General features: G+C 43.5%; 2 protein-coding genes across 2 annotated transcripts in view; one reads left to right on the top strand and one right to left on the bottom strand.

Moving 5' to 3' along the window:
• The window catches only part of flt1 (fms related receptor tyrosine kinase 1), a 38,165-nt gene extending 34,221 nt beyond the window's left edge, over positions 1-3,944 (top strand). Inside the window, exons 23-30 of the mRNA XM_078291403.1 lie at positions 29-151; positions 712-823; positions 1,065-1,164; positions 1,556-1,661; positions 1,941-2,056; positions 2,619-2,688; positions 2,853-2,944; positions 3,139-3,944. Coding sequence (XP_078147529.1) covers positions 29-151; positions 712-823; positions 1,065-1,164; positions 1,556-1,661; positions 1,941-2,056; positions 2,619-2,688; positions 2,853-2,944; positions 3,139-3,307 — 888 coding nt within the window. The 3' untranslated portion in view covers positions 3,308-3,944. The remainder of the gene's footprint in view (positions 1-28; positions 152-711; positions 824-1,064; positions 1,165-1,555; positions 1,662-1,940; positions 2,057-2,618; positions 2,689-2,852; positions 2,945-3,138) is intronic.
• A 674-nt stretch (positions 3,945-4,618) lies between these two features.
• On the bottom strand, positions 4,619-19,475 carry pan3 (poly(A) specific ribonuclease subunit PAN3). Its single transcript, XM_071913764.2, has 18 exons — positions 18,848-19,475; positions 17,737-17,858; positions 17,357-17,429; positions 17,171-17,241; positions 16,790-16,937; positions 16,318-16,535; positions 15,989-16,093; positions 15,832-15,889; positions 15,076-15,237; positions 14,257-14,373; positions 13,614-13,715; positions 12,080-12,245; positions 11,675-11,762; positions 11,392-11,531; positions 9,964-10,093; positions 8,706-8,770; positions 8,486-8,624; positions 4,619-7,390 (listed from the first exon to the last, which is right to left on the bottom strand). Exons 1-18 carry the CDS (start codon positions 19,188-19,190, stop codon positions 7,250-7,252), a joined length of 2,388 nt encoding a protein of 795 aa, XP_071769865.1. The 5' UTR covers positions 19,191-19,475; the 3' UTR covers positions 4,619-7,249.
• Positions 19,476-19,837: the final 362 nt, after the last annotated feature.

The raw sequence follows: 19,837 nt of genomic DNA, 5'->3' as shown, positions 1-19,837 counted from the left end.
TTCTTCCTTCTCTTTGTACCTACATCAGTGTATTCACCGAGATCTGGCAGCCCGGAACATTCTGCTGTCTGAGAGTAAAGTGGTGAAGATCTGTGACTTCGGCCTGGCCAGGGACATTTACAAAGACCCCGACTACGTCCGCAAGGGAGATGTGAGTATATATGAGGGATTTGGTTCATAAATAAGATATCCACCATTTGAATACTTATCACAATTACTTGTTACTGAAGTTTTTGGCTTCGAACATGATATCTCAGACATCACCGGTCTAATTTTGACAAGGAAACTTGGAGGGATGATGCACTTTGGCACTCGCATTTAATCAATTACACTGATGGAAGAAGCCGCAGTGTACATTGAGTGTCTATTATTACAGTATGTTGGGACAGTGCCTACACTGAGTGCAAAGCAATGACCGCTTATCACCAAAGACATCGCCAAAATCAATCACTTTAAACTTTGAAAGGATGGAGGGATGATGCTTCTTGTTACCGATTGGCCCATGAGGTGCCTACATCATTTGTGGGGGACGACATGTTTACTTGTTGTCAATGTTTTTGAAATATTGAGCAATGAACATCAGGAAAAATGGATATGTAGCGGTTGGGAATACAAAAATCGCATCGACTTTTCAACATGTCAAACTTTTAACGTTTCCTCATACGAATGGCTCTTTGTAACCCTCGACCTGCACTGTGATTGGCTGAGCAGGCCCGCCTCCCCCTGAAGTGGATGTCTCCAGAGTCCATCTTCGACAAGGTGTTCACCACCCAGAGTGACGTGTGGTCCTACGGTATTCTGCTGTGGGAGATCTTCTCTTTGGGTACGCTCCCTCCCACCACGTGTTTGTAGTAGACATGTACATATCTGGCATATGGTGTGTGTGTGTGTGGGATTTGTGTTTTATTCTAATGTTTGAGCAGAAAAAAAATATAGGAGATACTGTGTGTGTGAAAGCCTTGAGTTAAATCAAAGTCTATATTCGTGTGGGGTTGGGTGTGTTCACATATTCATGTATTTGCGTGTGTGTGTTTCATGTCTTGCTCTTTGTGTGTGTCCAACAGGAGCTTCTCCATACCCCGGTCTTCACATAGATGAGGAGTTCTGCCACAGGCTGAAGGGGGGCACAAGGATGCGAGCGCCAGAGTACAGCACACCTGAGATGTGGGTTGATATTTTTCACAGCGCTCTAAACTGCTAAAAACAGCTGTCCTGTAGCTGAACCCGACCTCCCTGTAGAGGAGGGGCCCACAGAGTAGATCAGTTATAGGTATCTCCATATCTCTGAAGAGTGGAATTTGCAGTTGCAAGCTAATACGCTTTTCAGACATCTCCTTCCTTGAGCCTTTTAGTATTTCAATATTATCTCAGTTCATGTATTAACAAAAATGACTCCAAATCCATAGTTTTGTGTGGCAGGGCTGCCCGTATGTCTCTATAGATTTGGTCTTTAAAACAAGTGTAAAAGATTATCCTTCAAGATCCTACAAGAGATAATATTGCATGTGCTCTGATTGCAATTTAACAAACACTATACATGTGTGTGTGTGTACAGTTACAGCACCATGCTGGCATGTTGGGAGGCCAATCCCTCAGACCGACCCACCTTCACTGACCTGGTGGAGACACTGGGAGACCTGCTACAGGCAAGGGTTCAGCAGGTCAGGTCACACACACACACACACACACACACACACACACAAAGTTTATATGGAGACAGCGAACTGAGAACTTCAGTAAGGACACTCCAGTTCATATGGGGTTGTGACATTTACAGTCATTTTATATATAGACTTGTCATAAGGTGGTGACATTTATCCACTGTCCAGGACAATGATTCAGTGAACAGAGATAAGCTAGACGAAAACCAAAGACACACACACACACACTCACAAAATAAGGTCATACAGATTTGCCCCCTTGTTGCTGCCCTTGAACAGGATGGGAAGGACTATATTCCTCTGGGATCTTTCATGAGCGGAGACATGCACAGCAGTGAGAGCTACACAGGGAACTTCTCCACCAACCTACAGCCGCATGCAGTCACCAACCTGGGGTAAGGAAGTCACACTGCTACTGACTGAGAGCAGAAAATGAGAAAATGAAAAGGTACAAGATGAATCCGGGTAGAGAGAGAATATCTACACAGTGCACTGTTTATCGCTGTTTGGTTTTTCATTCTTCTCTTTTCTTCTCTTCTCACATTTACAGTATTGTGATGGTGGCACATTTAGGCATTTAGCTGACTCTCCCGTCCAGAATAAACACATTTAGAGCCACAGTAGAATAAGCTTAAATTCCTAGATCACCAAACATCACTAGTAACCATTAGTAAGCAGCATGTGAGTCAGACAATAGATGTTACAGCTATTACTGTGTCCCTAGAGTAATTGTGTATAGTAGATAAGTGCTACAGTAGGTAAGGAAATAAGAGCTAAGGGAGAGAAGGGAGAAAGTATTTTTTCAACACAGGTGCATTTCAGAGCAAGTAGAGGAGGAAGTGATGGGAGAGAAAAAAACAACAGGTCACAAAACAGGAATATGGTTGAGAAGGAAGAGAAATTCAGTGTAACCTTTTGAACTTTTTTTTGTTTTGAATCTTAATCTGATCCACCCAGTTACATGAGGGGCATGGCCATACTTCAGACCTTTGAGGAGCTACCGTGCAAGGAGCCAGCTAACCCTGATGTAAGAAAACACACACACACACACACACACACACAGAGGAGGAGACAATAAATGCACAACAACTAATAGTGAGAATTGACTCATTTCAGCACAAATAGAAGCAAACAGAGGCACAAACTAAGAACTCCCTGATGCACTGCATGTGTGTGACCTGTGTGTTTCAGGATGAGCAGTGTGACAGTGGGATGGTCCTGCCATCGGAGGAGCTGAAGCGTCTGACATGGAGCGGCGGCACCAAGAGCAGGAAATTCAGCAGGTGGTGACTTGTAATCCCTGACCTCTTAACCCTTTACTTTCCTCGCCGCTCTGTCCGGACTGTAATCCTCTCTGAATGATCACACAAAGTCAAGACTGGAAGAAGAAGTCTTACATTACATGATTGCAACCGCTGCTGTGTTCATGTAACACGGCACAAACAAGACAATAACTTGTGTGTGTGTGTGTATTCAGGTTCTTCACCTTCAGTAAGTGCCGGGAGAACCAGGTGCCCTGCCTGTGCGATGACATCACAGGTCTCCATGACGATGAGCCGTCTGTCCTGCCGTGCGACTGGGAGTCTGAGGAGGGGAGCTCTCCTCCTCCCGACTATAACTCTGCCTTTCTCTACCCCTCTCTCTAGCATCAGCCTTTGTCAACTATAATGAATCTTTATTTTTTTTCTACTCGTTACTTGGAACTCACTCTCCTTGTCCACTTAACCTGTCTGCATCCTCTACCTCATTGTAGTATCTGCAGGTTATCACTCCCTCTTCCTTCACCGAAATATATACTTCCTGATTGCTTTTTTTTTTTTTGGCATTTTCCTCCTTCAAACCTCAATATCACATCTCTAGAGTCTAGACCATACCCATAACTTCATTTTTTCCATTCTTCACGGTTATTTTCTAAACTATATATCACATATGCTGTCGTACAACATAGCTTCCTCAATAATGCTCAAGTATTATGTACCTAACCCCTTCCAAGAGCAGCTAAGTATTGCCTGATAGTACTTATCACATGCAATTACACAGAATGTATCTACTGACTTAGTATTATTAGAGCTTACTATGTTGGTACCTTGTGCACCGAGCTTTGTGGAAGAGGAACACTGCTGTTTGAAATGATGATGGTTCCTCTCACACTTCTATATGCTGGAAGAAATTAATGGAATTATATGTGTTACACAGAATGTATCTATTGGTATTTATTTTAATGCTGTAATCTTTATCTCATGGATATGTCATTTTTGTGCCATAAATTTGATCTGAAGCTGACATTATTTGAATATAAATTACATTCATTTCTATATCAAATATTATTTGATACAGAATCACTATCGATAAGTTTAGCAAAACTGACAGGAGCCTATAAACTGTAAATTTTGTGCTCTCATACTGTTCATTGAAGTAAATTTTTGTGGTGAACAATCAATGCAGCATGTGCCAACTTTGTGTTTAAAGTATAGATCAAGAGAATGATTATATTTAAGTACTGCAGCTGCTTTTAAGTAATGCTCAAATGTTTACTCAAACACAAAAATCTCCAAATGTGTATTTCAGCTGTAATAAGCAATAACAAGTGAAGTGAAATTGTATTGCAAATTAGCAAAAATAGCCTGTTACTAAAACTATTCATAAGTGATTGATAATTTAGGGCTTAATCCACTAAACACTTACACAAAGTTCTACTGCGCTCAGGTGAAATTAGATCTGAAAATGTAACTTTAGGAGAAAGTGACAATATTTTCATGTTTCAATTTTCAAGGCCATTAATCACTACTGAAAAACGCAAACATTTGAATGTCGATCCAGCCCATATGTTGACGTCACTGTTATGTTTTTTTTGTTTGTTCGTAAAAACACATTTAAAATTTTACTGAAAAAAAAGTTACTGAATGCCACAACATCTGCATCTACAATCGCAAAAATGATGCAAGATGCCGCATGGATCAGTTTTGGTATTCTTTATTAAAATACTGCTGTACACACAAATATTGCAAAATTTGAGACAATGAACACAAGAGGGGCATAAAACATACTAAGATGGTGATTGTAGGTGTGTTGATGTGTGGGGGGGAGAGAAGGTCATCACTAATATTACTGGAGTGTGTGTTATGACGTGGAAGATAGTGATATGAACACTGACATTGTGTAGGCCAAGTAGGGGTGCGTGTGTGTGTGTCTGAAAGAGTGTGTGTGTATGTGTGTGTGTGTTGAGGGTATTCTAAAGCACCACATTCACCAAATATGTTTTGTCTGTTCATTTCACTAAAACAGAGGAAGTAGTACATGATCTAACATAGCCAGTTCCCTGCAGGTGGGTTGCCCCCAAGTACAGACCATCGATTCCCACAACACTTTTATCAAGTGCAGGTAAAACCAACTGCAGCCAAAGCACTGTCCTCGATTACGCCTTTCACCTCTCCTCGTCTCTTTCATATGTATTTGAGGATGTGGTCCGCACCTGTGACTCTCCTGTTCTACAGCATTAAAGGTCTGCACCCGTTACTTTCTTCAATGGCTACTGGGAACAAGACAAGGGTAGACAAAGAGGGGAATCAAGAAAAGTGGTTTGGCACAGCTTGGATTTGTTTTCTATCAAGGCGAAGCAGGTTTGCACCGAACGCATTCGATTTACAAACTGGACACTTTCGATTGGAAGAATGCTGATGTTTAAAAAAAAAAAAAAAAAAAAAAAAAAACCTGCCCTGACTACCAATTCAAATATGGAACTGTGCTTAAGGGCAACACGTAATCCCTCACAGCATGATCTCCACAGTACCTTCAACTTCCCAAAACCCCCATCTGAAGACGTCCCGCCCACTCCATCGTAGCTCATCTATCTGACTGGAGAGGGGGCGACCAATGACAGCCAAACACATTCAATCATTGGGCCCCTCCAGCTGTTCGTCATCCTGAGAGAAATCCAAGCCATCCGAGTGAGTGCATCAGCCAGCGCCCCCTTCCCCAAACCTCTGACTCACTGCCCGGGCGACCCCCGGGTCAGAGGCATGGGAGGGGGGGGGGGGGGGGGGCTTGGTGATGTCACTGCTTTGTCTCCAGCACGTTTGTGTCTCATGATCTTAAAAGTCAAATAAAACAAAATCATTGGCGCCCTGTTCCCATTTTCGCCCACTATCCCCCTCCCCTTTCCCTAAACCCCCAACCCCTGCTGGAATTGGTCCACAGAATAAAGAGTTGTATTGAGGCAAAAAAAATAATTGCACTCCCATATCCCATCATGCATCCCTGCACGACAGTTGAGCAAAAAAAAAGAAATACCAGCTAGAAAAATCGTCACAAAAAGCATCACTTATTCTCAAATGTAGAGGGGCCCGGACACCTTGAGGGGAAGGGAAGTTCGGGATGGGAGAAGGAAGGAAGAAGGAAGAAGAAAGAAGGAAGGAAGGAGAGGGGAGAGCAAAAGAGAGACGGGGAAAGGGGAGGGAAAGGTTGGGGGGGGAGGGGGGTGGTCAGGGACCAAAATAAGGACATTCCACAAAGAGGCAGCTGTGGCTCCACCTCGAGAGAAGCCCCACCCGCGGGCGACACCCAAGTGCTGGACAGCCGATCTGACATTACCCATCCCTAGCGGTTCACGTCACGATAGTGTCCATTAACCAAAGGTGGTTGCTGCATGACTCTGCATATGTAACAAACACTTGGTAGACAGCATCAGGAGAAGACACCCCTTCCTCAGTGCCAACAGAAACCACGCAGTTTCATTCCCCGACCCCGCATCCACTAGCCCACCCTCCCGCGTTATGAGCCCAATGTTCCGCAACCCTTGACCCTCCTGAACCAAGATGTCGCTAATCCATTGACCCAGCCCATTTTAACCCTTCCCTCCCACCCAAGTGGTTTGTCCTTTCTGAGGGGGAACCAACAACCGAGGCGAAGGTGGGCTGGCCCATTTCACAAATGGGTTCCATCCCAACCCCCTATGAAAGCCTGGAGTGGTGTGTCCCGTCTCCTAGTGCGTCAGTATGAAGGGGTGTGGTCTCCAGCCGGAAGAGAGATACAGTCAATAGAAAAGCTGGATTTTTTTTTTTTGTTTTAATTCTTAGTCTGCTCTTGTATTTTACGTCCGTGTGTGTGTGACTTTAGCGCTCTCTGTACACCCTGTAGGCCACTCACACAAATTCATAAAAATAACAAAAAATTAACAAAAAAATTAAAATCTTAGTGCATCCTCCTCAGAAAAATAAACCCCAACTGTAGAAATAAACAATAAAAGCAGGAAAAAAGTTCAAAACCACATGGTTTGTTTCTCATGTTTTGTTCCCCAAATCTAAAAAAATGTCATCATACTCGTTCGTCACAGCTTCCATATTTGTCCTTTTTCTTTTTTTTTTTCTTTTTTTTTTTAATTTGCAGCTGCGGGGTTTAGGAAAACTAAAAAAATACACTTTAGAAAAAGCCTTCCTGGTGGACAGGGTCAGTGTATGTGACTGAGGTTCAGCAAGCCCTGCCCCTCTGCCCTTGCCACGCTGATGTCGTCTCTTTGAGCCTGGTCCTCCGCTGTAGTGCAATAGTGTGCTCCAGGTCCGGACAGTCCCACCCCGGGCCCGAAGAGGGCGCTACAGAGGGCCGGTGGCAGCAGCCTGCAGCTCCTGGAAGGTACTGTCGAAGCAGCGCTTCAGGTCCGAGTACGTCACTACCAGGACGCTCTTCTCGTCCCGAGACACCAGGCTGATCTTCTCAGGCACGCCCGCGTCCAGCTGCACACACACACACACACAAACACAAACACAAACAGGCAGACACAGTAAGACATAGATATCGTGAGTTTGGTAATTATATATATCTGACATGATATACTCATTAAATTACTGTGATCTGACATTTCTGATATATCTGAGTTATCCACATATTCACAATTTTTGAATGTTACTTTACACATGGTGTTATTTTTTCCGAGAACTGCAGTCCACCCAGATAGAACCTTATAATTCCAAGCTAACGACATTTAGACTAGTAACTTATTAGTGAACGTCAAGATATGTGAATATAGATAAAACATATCAATCAGTGGCTACGTGACACGTGGCTACAAAGACCCGTGGGGCCAGCTTCAGATCTGAACGAGACAAAAAAACAAAAAAAAAAAACAGAAAAGAGGAACAAGAGGCAGAGATAAGACGAGATAAAAAAAAAAAAAAAAGAAAGAAAAAAAAAGACAAGACAAATTAAAATGGAGGTTCAATGTAAAGAGAGAACTTAAGGATGTACGTGATAAATCCACAAGGTAGTCTGTCTATTGTTTTTATTTCATAGGCGATTGTGCTGTTATTTTGTGGATTTTTCATCAGCTTCTCTCAAGACCTTGGTTGGATTTGGGACATGGCTTCAGAACTTCCCTATAGTTTGTGTTTGTCCTTCGTTTCAAGAGTAGCACAACCACACTGGGATGATTAGTAGCAGCAAACCAAATGTTGGAAGAGGCCAATGGTATCATACCCCCTATAGCTAGTTCATTCTCTGCTAGGCTATCCAAAGATAACAAACCAGAACAAAAGTGTTGAGACATTAGCAAAAATATCAAATGTCACTGATGGCAGCAGGCCAATAATCAGGTCTACTTTTGCTCCCTTCTATATGTGTTGGAAAAGGCATGCAGGATTTTGCAGCCAGTGCATGCGACGCATAAATTATATGTTCTGAAAATAGGCCATACTGTTGGATTAATTGATCAGAATTAATTGGCTCAATTAAATTAGACAATTAATCAATCTGAAAAATGAACGTGGAGGGTTGTGCCTCTTCAAAAATCAATGAGAGAGAAACAGAGTCAAAGACAAAGAGAGCCGACTGACTTTGTTGAGGCAGGAGACGATGTGGCTGAGGTCGATCCAGGGGGTCCCAGCTTCTGTCACCTGGTGGAACAGGTGATCCCGGAATAGCTTCAACAGGTAGCGGTCGCCCGTCTCCGACCACGTTGGGTCCTTCTGAAACCTGAAAGCATCACAAAGTCATTGAGTATTCACAGAGTTACATATCACATGCAGCGATGCATCTTTATCGAGTGTTACTTACTCTGGCCTCTCGTTGATGGTGCCCAGTTTGGCCAACAGGCGGAAGAGACGGCCGTTTTGCACTTCCTGCAAACACGCAATGATTTCATTCATCAGTTGCATACATTTAGCGTTTTTACTTCGTAAGGAAAGTAGTTAAGTGAATGAATATGCTTTTCAATAGACTGGAAATGACGTGGAGCTGAAGTAAGAACACACAGCTGAAACTTGAAAATTGGCACCAAGTGTAGCAATAATTGTGCTGCAGGAGGCAGAAGTCATCTTATAGTATTGTGAGAATATAGGTTAAAAACACACAGACACACACACACACACACACACACACACACGCCTAGCAATAAATAATACCCTGTCGCACAAAAGCCTACCCTTGCTATGGCCCAGTTGTGCTCAATTGCGATTCATAAGAAAAGGGAAGGAGCTAGTGTTGGAGTTCTTCTGCCTATTTAGAGCACATTTCTGTGTTTATAAAAATAATGCCAGTAGGCGTTTTCGATGTAAAAAAATATATATATACACAGCATCAAAAGTCACACCAGGCGGACGAACCACACTGACAATATTCTCTGTACGCGGACAGAAATTCAGGTCACACATAAAATGCAGATAGTTTTGATAAACAGGAAACGCAACGGCTCTGCCCACCAGCAAAGATGACAGCAGACCACAGCAGGTTTGGCCAGAAAAGCTGCCTCTCTCTGTAACCCAATTTCTACTGTAGTATTTCATTGGTCATTTCCTAAACTTACTTTGCTGCTCATCTCTCAGAATACTTCCCGTCATTGTAACTCTGCGTTCATGTAAACTGACCATGAGACTTACTGCACATCAATTAAGGACAGACAGTGAGATCACCAATTGCAACAACATCAACACATTGCATTTTGGTTTTATGTGGTTGGTGAGTATGAGGCAGGGGGAAAAAAAAGAGGAAGCCAGGGGGTGAAGGAGAAAAAAACATGGTCAGCGGTTTCACACCCTTGATCTCTAATATGGGAGAAGAAATATCAAGGCGAGACTGCAAAGGCTAGAGTATAGCACACATCATCCTGTGTGATCACACTAACTCTACCCATAAGCCATTTCTCCTCACTACCCAAGAATATCAGTCAAGAGAAAACACCAGTGAATCACATGTGTTTATGCATACTTACCCATGTGTGAGTTTCCTTGTGAGACATGAACACTCCTTTTATGTGTGTGTGTGTGTGTGTGTGTGTGTGTATTCTTGTGCATACAGGTAGAGTCCATTTGCATACCTTGGCCAGGTCTTCCTCAATGACATCATTCCTCATCTGCGATGCATCCAGTTGTGTGTAGAATCTGGCTCCGATCATAGGCATAATGTCATTGACGCTGCGCAGGCGAGACTGCTCAGTCAGCAGATACCTGCACACACACACACACACACCCACACACACACACACACACACCACACACACACACACACACACACACACACACACACACACACACACACACACACACACACACACACACACACACACACACACACACACACACACACCAAAGTCAGAGTCTGCGTATAGGTGAAGTCTTGTTATTTGTGTGCTTCCACTTCCTCTGTAAAAGGCCCCTTGGCCTTGATAGGGCCCCATTAAACGGGTGGTTAGGGTTAGGATAGGGGCCCTATCATAGGAATTCCATTTTTCCTCTGTTCATATACAAATGTTTAATGTAGACATTGTTAAAATTGTATTTTGTTTGAATGGTCAAATTCAAATTCATTAATTTAATTAATAGAAAAAGAAAACAGGCAAAACAGGCAGGCAGTTTCTGACTTATTCCAGTCACGGTATCATGACTGGACTTGGTCTCGACTGGCATGCTTCACTCAATAATTGCCAACATCCTTCCCATCATATAAGTTTGCAGCATTCGAACTGGAAAGCCTTCACTCTGCAGGTTTACTTCATTTGAATTAGAGGAGCTGGGATTGTCGGCCAATCAGGATCCAGCAGTGTGTCTGTACTGCCAGTGAGGACTTAGTCTTCACATTACTTAAATAAATACTCTTTTAACTTAACTACATTTACTCTTATCCTGAGCTATGTGGTATATTTGAAAATAAAATAATAAAAACTGAATAATATGGGACATTTAATGTGATTACAATAATACTACTTAGATTTTTAAAATGACAAATGGACCATGTAAAGTTAACATAGTTATGTTTCTTTGATAAAGGTCATGACTGGAGGATTCACGCTGTCATACATGTTGGATACAGCAATATTAGTCAGATAATGGGGGGGTTATTTGGACATGTATGCACCTTAATCTGACTACGTATGTCAGTCTGAGTTTTTCTGAGTTCTGAGACTTGAAAGCAGCCTTTATGCTTCTCAGATGTCACCGTGGGATAATTTGTTGAAAAGTTACAGAGGGGCAACATGATCGCCATGGAAGCATGGGACAACATCTCATGACAGGAGGAAAATGAATGATGTTGCTTGTTGCCAATAGGCGGAGACAACAACTGATGCATTATATCAATACTACATGAAAATGGGAATATTACCAGAACATTTCTGTTAGCCGCGCATTAATGCAGTCACTGTGTGATATGCTAAAGGATACTAAAGAGCAAAAGCCTTCACTCTTTGGATACAAGATTAACAGTGTGAAGAATGTAAAGCCAATCTCCTGAACTGTGCTGCTCTTACAGGATGAGGTTCTTGAGGTCTGAAGAGTAGTTGATTGACACCAGCTCCATGGCCTTCTGCAGGTTCTCCCTTTGAATGCCAGCCAGGGAGTTACACGCCAACGCCAGCACCACCTTGCCCAGGGAGATCAGGTCTGCTTGCTGCATGCACACACACACACAAATAAAATACACATAAATGATGAAGCTCTGCTTAGCAAGACCATTACCCACTCGCTCCATTATACAACTTTTCCCCTACATGTATGCATATTAATTGGCCACATGGACACTATGGAAAATACCTGGTACTGTGGCATTAGGGCAAGGTGGTTGGTCTGACTGTTGTCAAACGTTAAGACATCAAACACCCCAACACAGTTCACCCGTAACCTGCAGAGACAGAGAGCATTATCGTCAACATTTTGTGTGTGTGTGTGTGTGTGTGTGTGTGTGTGTGCGCGTACAAACACATTTTTTACTTGCACATGTAATGCTTCTCTTAAAAAAAAAGGAAGCCTGGACTGAAAATACTCTTCCGCTTTCAATGCGTTCACAGTTAACAGTATCAACACCTTCTGAGTAAGACAGTGAAATTCCTGTGGCTTGTTACGAAGCCGTTTACGGTTATATCTGACTTATGAAGAACACTGTCTACTCTTTATCTACCTATGATTAAATGTCTGATGTCTTCGTGTGTGCGTGCGTACCTGGTCTTGCCAGTGATGAGAATCTTGCTGGGGTCCATGACACGGCAGGCCAGGCCAGCGGTGTGGATGGTGCGCAGGGCCGAGCTGAGCTGTACGATGTAGGCCCAGATCAGAGACTCTGGGAGCAGACCTGCATGCTGCCGAGGCGGGGGAGGTTCATGTTGCCCTGCACAGGAACACATGCGTTGTGTGATAACGCACTTTCACATTGAATTGAAAAGAATCGGTTTTAAGTGTGAAAATGTGTTATCAACTTCCTCGCCACAATTATCATCATGGCAACCTGTCTCACATCTCTAGTTCCGACGTCAGTAGAAAGGTCAGCCACTGTCATTGTCAGTCAGTCTAACCACATTCTGTACTATGAGTCAAACACACTAATGAAAAACACAAATCGCACACATCAGTAAGGATAAAAGGTGAAGTTTGTGTTTGACCATAATAGGTGAAATAGGAGGAGATTCAGCTTGTTGGGCCCAGAAAACTTGACAACCAGCGATGCACAACATTGTCTTTCTTGCAGTGTCCTGTAACTTTTAGCACTGAGACGGGGTTAGGCGCTGGTGTTAAGGCGGGTAATTCACAACAAAAGCCACAGTTTTGCACCGCAAAATTGGCCAAAATGTTCATTTCCCTTAAGGCAATTCCAATAAAAAGAGAAATTCTGGCTGGATGACCCAGTGAAGTGTTGGTATTTTTGTAGTATGTGTCACATACTAGCTTAAGGGTTTCCTCAACACCATTGCACTGGTGTTGAGGAAACCCTTAAGCTACAGTATAATGCCTACGCTGTGGTTTGAAGGTGGTGTGTGCTACCAACTACTACTATGAGCCTTGACAAAAGTTATTGTTTCTTCTTGACTGTGGTAAGGTGTATAGCAGGAGCCCAGACTGGGTCTGAGTGGTTTTGCTTCCTCTGCCTGCGTTCCTCTAGGTAGGCCATACAGCACCTGCCCTAGGATCAGTTTCAGCCACAGTTTCCTCCAAGTCCCAATGTCTGTCTCACACAGCCACACGCACACCAACTGCCAAACTAGACTCCAAACACATGAATCCTCATTCAGGCCTCAGACTTGCACACTAAACTTGGGAAAAAGAGTAGTTTTAGACTTATTAACTTTTTGGGAAAAGTGTGTTTAATTTAGATTATCTTGTGATTTGATATATGCAATCTTATATCATCAAATGCCATTCCAAATTAATGGCTTTTTGAATACCTTGGCAAAATGAATCAAGCGCACATCATACCAGCTCAAGGCTGACTCAAATACAAACAAACACAAACACACATACACACATCTAAGCTTTATACTCCATGCTCTAAATGCAGTCTAAATGCAGACCAATGCAGACCAATGCTCCATTTGCAAACAAGAAAACAAACTTTAAAGGTGTGAAGTGGAGGGGTGTTGTGTAGAGCGGAGGGTGAGGTAGTGTTTGGGTCTATGTTGGTGTGAGGGAGGAAGGATGTGAGTGAGGTAGGTGAGGGAGGGAGTGAGTGAGGTAGGGAGGGACAGAGGGAAGACCAGCTCACCCCACTTCCTCTTGGTGAAGTAGGAGTCTGCTGTTGGGTCGTTGAAATGCCTGCTGAACATGGTCTCTGCACCCGCATGGAAGTCATAGGAGAAAACCAAGGCTGGGATAAAAAGACAGAGAGAAGAGAATCGTTAGAGCTTAGCAAACCAAACATACAGCAGTAGTCACTGTAGATGCCCCCTTTCAAGCGTGTATCGACCATTTATCCTGCATTGTACTGCTGTCATGTTTTTTACTTGACCATTATATAGGAGAACCAAATAGAAGACTAACAAAAAACTCTAGTCTCTATCAGCCAGCTAGGCACTAGATCATTCCTTGTAACTTTTAACAGCTGAAAAAAGAGCCAAACTTGATAACAGTAGTTCAGCAACCACGCGGTAACAAGTGTGTCTTCTACAACGGCTTCATTTGTAGCATTGCCATGTGATCTAATGTACTATTCTAATGTACACCCAATTAAACACAATTGCAGGGACATGTGGATACAAAACAAACACGTGACTACACACACACACACCATTAAAAAAATCAAATGGACTATATCCAGAAGACACAAACACAGAATTAAAATGCAATCACACAAGACAGATACACAAATGCATGCTTGTACACACACACACACACACACACACACTCACAGTGGTCTCCAAAGGCCTTGGTGGTGAAGACCTCCCTCAGCGTTACAGAGTTGGAGTGCTGAATCTTCTTCCACATGTCCACCAGCATCATGCACTTGGTGTTAACAAGGCGGAAACCTGAACATCAGAGTCAAAGGATTAAACAGAATTTCTAGATACACAACAAACACATTGGCGGAAAGAAATAAACTATTTTAAAAATATCTAACAGTATCATTATATCCTGTTTGTCACCTTCAAATAGGATGAGTGCCACAACATATATGCATTTTATGTTTATACTAAGGGATGTGAGGAAACAGGAAACATCACAAATACCCCACTGCCCACCCCAAAGAATAAGCAAAATAAAGGATTGTGAATTATGAACAGGTCTATTTGTATTTACTAAGGGAAAATACTCTTCTTCTCTAGTATTGTTTCTTCGTTGAGACAGTAGGAGAGATGAGAGACTATCTCATCTATTTTTCTTGAAACAAGGGACAAATTCTGCCAATGTGTTAAGATAATTCCACTTGTTCCGATGCAGTTTCGTGAATTTTCTAGAAACCAATGTCAATATTTTAAAAGATGGTAAAATAACGCGGGTCGTTCCAATAGTATCAATAAAATTAACTTTAATTAAAGAAAATTCTTGAAATAAGTTGGTTTGTTTGCTTTGGGAGTGCAATTATCTCACCCCATTGGCAGCTTTTTTCACTTATTTTAAGAAATATGATTTTAAGATTCCATACTAGATTAAATGACTTAAGATGGATATCTTTAGCAGTGTGACTGCTCTTTGAAAAAGCAACATCATCTCATCACTGCACTTCTCACCATGTATCCTCCTCAGGCAGTAAGGCAGATCATCCTTGCTGTTGACCGCCTTGTAACAGGAAGTGATGTAGCTGAAGTTGCTGGTCTTCTGCATGCGGTTTGGTGGGGGGAGGGGCTCTAGGGGAAACAGGCTGTGATAGCTGTCCACCTCAGACGGTACACCTGCCAAAGACAGAAGCCGTTTCAGTGAAATACACACAGACACAAATCTCAAAATACACACAATCTAAAAGAAATCTTTACATAGGTTTTACCTCATAACCCATATCAGTAACTAATGTCAACCACAACTAGATCAGCGCTTAACTCTGCATTTACGTTTTCACAGATGATTTGTTTTCACAGTTGAACCAAACCGAAATTTGACAGTTCGCATGCGCTTTTGCCCATCTGTGTGTGCCTGAGAACAGACACCCTCAAAAAAAAATGTGGGCGTCCTCTCAGACTGGAAGAAAACCACAAACACAACGTAGTCAAAACACCCCTCCACTATCACATGATGAAATCAACTGAACAACAGACTGGTGGGTTTGTTGCAGTGACCTGTGCAGCCTTGTTCCCCTCAGGAGGCCCACAGCAGAGCAGCAACAAGCTTTTCTGTGCAACCAAAACCATCTCTTTTGTAAATTGTAATAAACAGATTTGGTGCGAGCCTGCCTCACTCCACTGCACACCCAGGGGAATAATCAAATCAACAACAACCCTAACAGGACCACCTGTGTCAAAGGTCCAATCACAACACAACAGACCCTTTACCTGGGTTCTCTGATTGGTCGATTTGGGCCATGGTTATCAGATGCCTGTTTATCAGCTCCTGGAGAATAAGAAGACATGACATCACCTTCAGATAAAAAAACACAAGGGGGAATGGATATGTAGTGAAGGCAGGAGGAGGAGGAAGAGTGGGAGATACCTGTCGGAGTTCATCGGCCATGAAGAAGGACGGGGCGTTGGCTTTCGGCTGCATGTAAGCCACATGGGGCGCAGTAGGGGGATAGATATGGTAGGTAGGAAACACCTGCAATGAAACCAGCAAGACGACTTCCCATTTATTGAGAAATCAAAACTAGCAGCGTGTTCAAAATGTGTTGTTTTTCAAACTACAAGCTTGCGGCTTCTCGAATGAGGAGGGTCTCTTGTGAAATAACTGCATTCTAGTCAAATCAGCATTCGAGTGGAGTGTTTGTCTACATTTATTTCCTGACTACAATGCAGAGCCAGGACACTGTGTGCGGCACGTACCATCCCAGCCATCGGTGCCGGGGTGTTGTCAGTATAGAAGTAGGTGGTCCCCCCCACTGTCTCTTTCTGGATGATGTGGGCGCCCTGGTCAGATGCACTGGTGGGCACCATGTAGTTGGCAGGGTTAGGGGTATGGCTGCGTCGGCGAGGGGCAGGTGAGGTGTGGGGCGTAATTTTCGGGGAGTGGAGGGGAGAAGATCCGGCAGAAAGAGACATGCCTAAAGTTGGGGACAAGATGGAAATATTACTTAAAAAAGGGCAGGACACACTGCACACACTGGTCCCAACCACACAAAATCTGTTTCTAGAGTATCACACATGGTGCGATAGACAAGAGGGATTTCCCGAATTTGCTAGACCATACATTTTTAGAGCTAAAGATGGAAAACAAAACTGAGTCATGTATAAAGTAGAAAAATAAACTAAATATAATGGGGTGATTTCCTAGTTAGTGGAGCTCCAAAAGCCTTACCGGGAGCCAGGGCAGCAGCTGTGGAGCTGCTGAGGCCAGGATGTGGGAAGGCGAGGGGCGAGGGGAAGGCCTGGACAGTGGACTGGGCCATGGTGGCCATGCGTGGAGCTCCCTTAGGGATGAACTCAGTTGCTGCCGGGTTAGGAGCCTGGCGACACACACAGGGAGAAACATCTAAGTCAAAAATTACATCAAATTTAACTCTACCACTCCTGTCTGAGACAATAAAGTATAACAGACAAAAGATACCAATGATTTTAGACAATAAATCCAGGTTTCAAGTACCTGCTCATACAAAAGTACAGTACTGTGCCTAAAAACATGACAACATGCTTTAAATTTATTGAAAACACAGCAAAAATTGGGTGCTGGTGTGCTCACCTTTCTCCTTTGTGATATGCTAAGAGCACCAAAATCACTGAACAGTGAAGATGTGGGAGAGTTCACTGGATCTGCAGAAGAGCATAAAGGGGTAAGGAGTTGAGCAGCGGTGTGCTGCTCTCTTGCAGCTTTCAGTGTTCAGTGGAGTGCCGAGTGCTGCTCCATGGAGTATTGTAGGGGTCTTACCGTGAGTGCTGTGGCTGAAGTTCTTGGCACCATCGTTGAGGAGACTGGGAGAGCTGCTGCTGGTAGTCATTCGCTAAAGAGAAACAACAAGGAATACAAGGGTTGCAGAGGGCACTCTTCATCGATAAATATCTACTCACATAAGGAAATCTGGAGGCGCAATATCATTCATAAATGATGTGTGATGTCCAATGAATATTACAAATAATAGGTTTCAAACTATCTAAATGGTATACATTTCATTAACACATGTACCCAATTTACCTGGGCACCCACGGCCATGATGCAAACAGCATGTGAGCACATCAACATCTTTTCAATGCAGTCTTTATCAAACCACGTTTACTACTTTCTGTAAATCTGTAACTATTGTCTTGTACCTGCATCATAGAGTATTTTGACTCTGCGGGGCTTCCAAACCCATTGACCCCAATAAAGCTGCTGCTGAAGTATGAGTTGGTCAGATTGGCATCGCTCAGGGTCCCGCCCTCCATCCCTGGGACTGTGGGTGACAGAAAGCATAGTTGAGCAACTACTAACTGCAGCTGGAATAATATAATTGTCATGCAATAAACTACTTGAAACAGCGACCAGAGTGTGAAGTAGTCATGCTGCTGCCAGCACTACACATAGTGTATGCGTAGCCAATCACAGAGCTAATTAGAAAATACGTAAACACTTCTACTGCTGCAGAGTGAGCCACTACTAAAAGCAGCCACAGTGCGATATCCTCAATGAATGTCTTTTAATAACTATGTACACTAGTTTCTGGCATGCCCAATGACACTGGACGAAGATAGCCATTAGTAGTTGAGTGGTAGGTGAATGTTAGTTACTTGCTAGTTTGTTTACGCTGTGAAAAACAGGTCGATACAAAGCAAAAACAATGCCCTGTGCATGGCTAGCTTAGCTATTAGCTAATGTTAGCTAACGTTAAACTAACATCTAAATAAGTTAACGCTACAGTTCATGTAAGCAACATTTCCCCAGCCAGTGTTAAGTGACATGACCACATAATTTGGCCAACCCCAATCTAAAGAGAAAGCATAATCACTTTTGGTTAAAACAGTCAGTTAACGCTAGTTTAGCTGGCTAATAGCTATACTAGCTAGCAGCTCGCCTATTTCTGCCCACTCACTCAGTCACAGCTGTCATACAAAACAGCAGGCCTTCTTCGTGTGGGCTACATCAGTACTAAACCACCTCGTTACTAGTTTTATCTGTTTGTTATAAGCATAACTGACGTTAACTGCAGACAAAACTATTCACAAGACATCTAGCCACCCAATGTGTGCTAGTCTGATATAAATTGTTTTGCATGATCAGTGCCGAGTAAATGCAACCCACGTTGTTTTGGGGCAAAGAGGCCTCACTGAATCCTCGAGCTAAATTTTAACAAAGCCCAGCACGGCCCAAAAGTAAAGTCACAACCACTTAGCCCGTGTTAGGCCTTGTGTTATTGGACTTCTCTAATAACCGGCGCATACTCACTGGTTAATAACTGTCCCTCCAGAGGCGTGCCTGCAGGCCCCAGGGTTTCGCTCTTCTTGGAGACAACAGTGGTTCCCCCGCCGCCCGGGCAGGCCGCCGCCGAGCCGCTGAGGGAATACCCCGCTGCCGTCACGGCTCCTCCGGCCATGGATAACGGGACGGGGCTGCCGCCGCCGCCGTGCAGTGACAAGCTCGCCATGGACGGATCCTCGTGCAGAAACTGACACTCGTCTCCATAAAAGCAGGTTTTGTCTTTCGCGTAGTATCGGCAAAACTTCACCTTGACATTAGGTATCCCGACACCCCCGAGCGGAGCAGCTGAAGCTGGGAGTCCACTGTTCATGGCACCGCTGCTGCTGCCGCCGCTGCTGCCGGAAGATACTCAAACATAGAGGGACGCAGATAGCTAGCGAGCTAGCCAGCTAGCCTGCAAACAGATTCCCTAAATGAACGGATTAATATCACTTCAGCTGGTGAAAAATACTTAAGACTTTACAGTACTCACATTATAAGGCTAGAATGCATTTTCATTTGCGAAAGGAGCATTGCATGCGTAAAATCCGGATCGTCCTTATTATCGCTATCCATGCAGCTGCTTTCACAAAGTAGCCTGTTGTTGAACCGCGTTCACGCTGTTGTTGTTTTCTGCTCCCAGTCAGGCTGCTCTGCTAGAAACCAGCTAGCATAGCTTTGCATTGTGGGTACAATGCTTCCCCGATGTTTGGCAGAGCCTGCTGCAAATGCAAGCTGCTGCAAATGAACTTGCAAACTAAATGCGAAAAAAAAAAAGTTAGTCTCTTGAGGCAATTTTGAAGGATGAATGCGGATGCTCTGTGATGTAGCAATCGGCTGGGTTGTATTTTAATCTTTGTGAAACTGTAGAAACTGCTGCAGATTGTGGATTCAGTCAGGGCTATCCTAGATACAGTTGTGTTAATATACTACAGCAGGAAAATGACAGGAAAACCAGACACAGCGTCAGAATACAAC

The sequence above is a fragment of the Centroberyx gerrardi genome, chromosome 22 (assembly GCF_048128805.1).
Source record: "Centroberyx gerrardi isolate f3 chromosome 22, fCenGer3.hap1.cur.20231027, whole genome shotgun sequence".
Classification (NCBI taxonomy): Eukaryota; Metazoa; Chordata; class Actinopteri; order Beryciformes; family Berycidae; genus Centroberyx; species Centroberyx gerrardi.
Note: the sequence above shows the minus strand (reverse complement) of the source record. Positions and strands in the feature narration are given on the sequence as shown.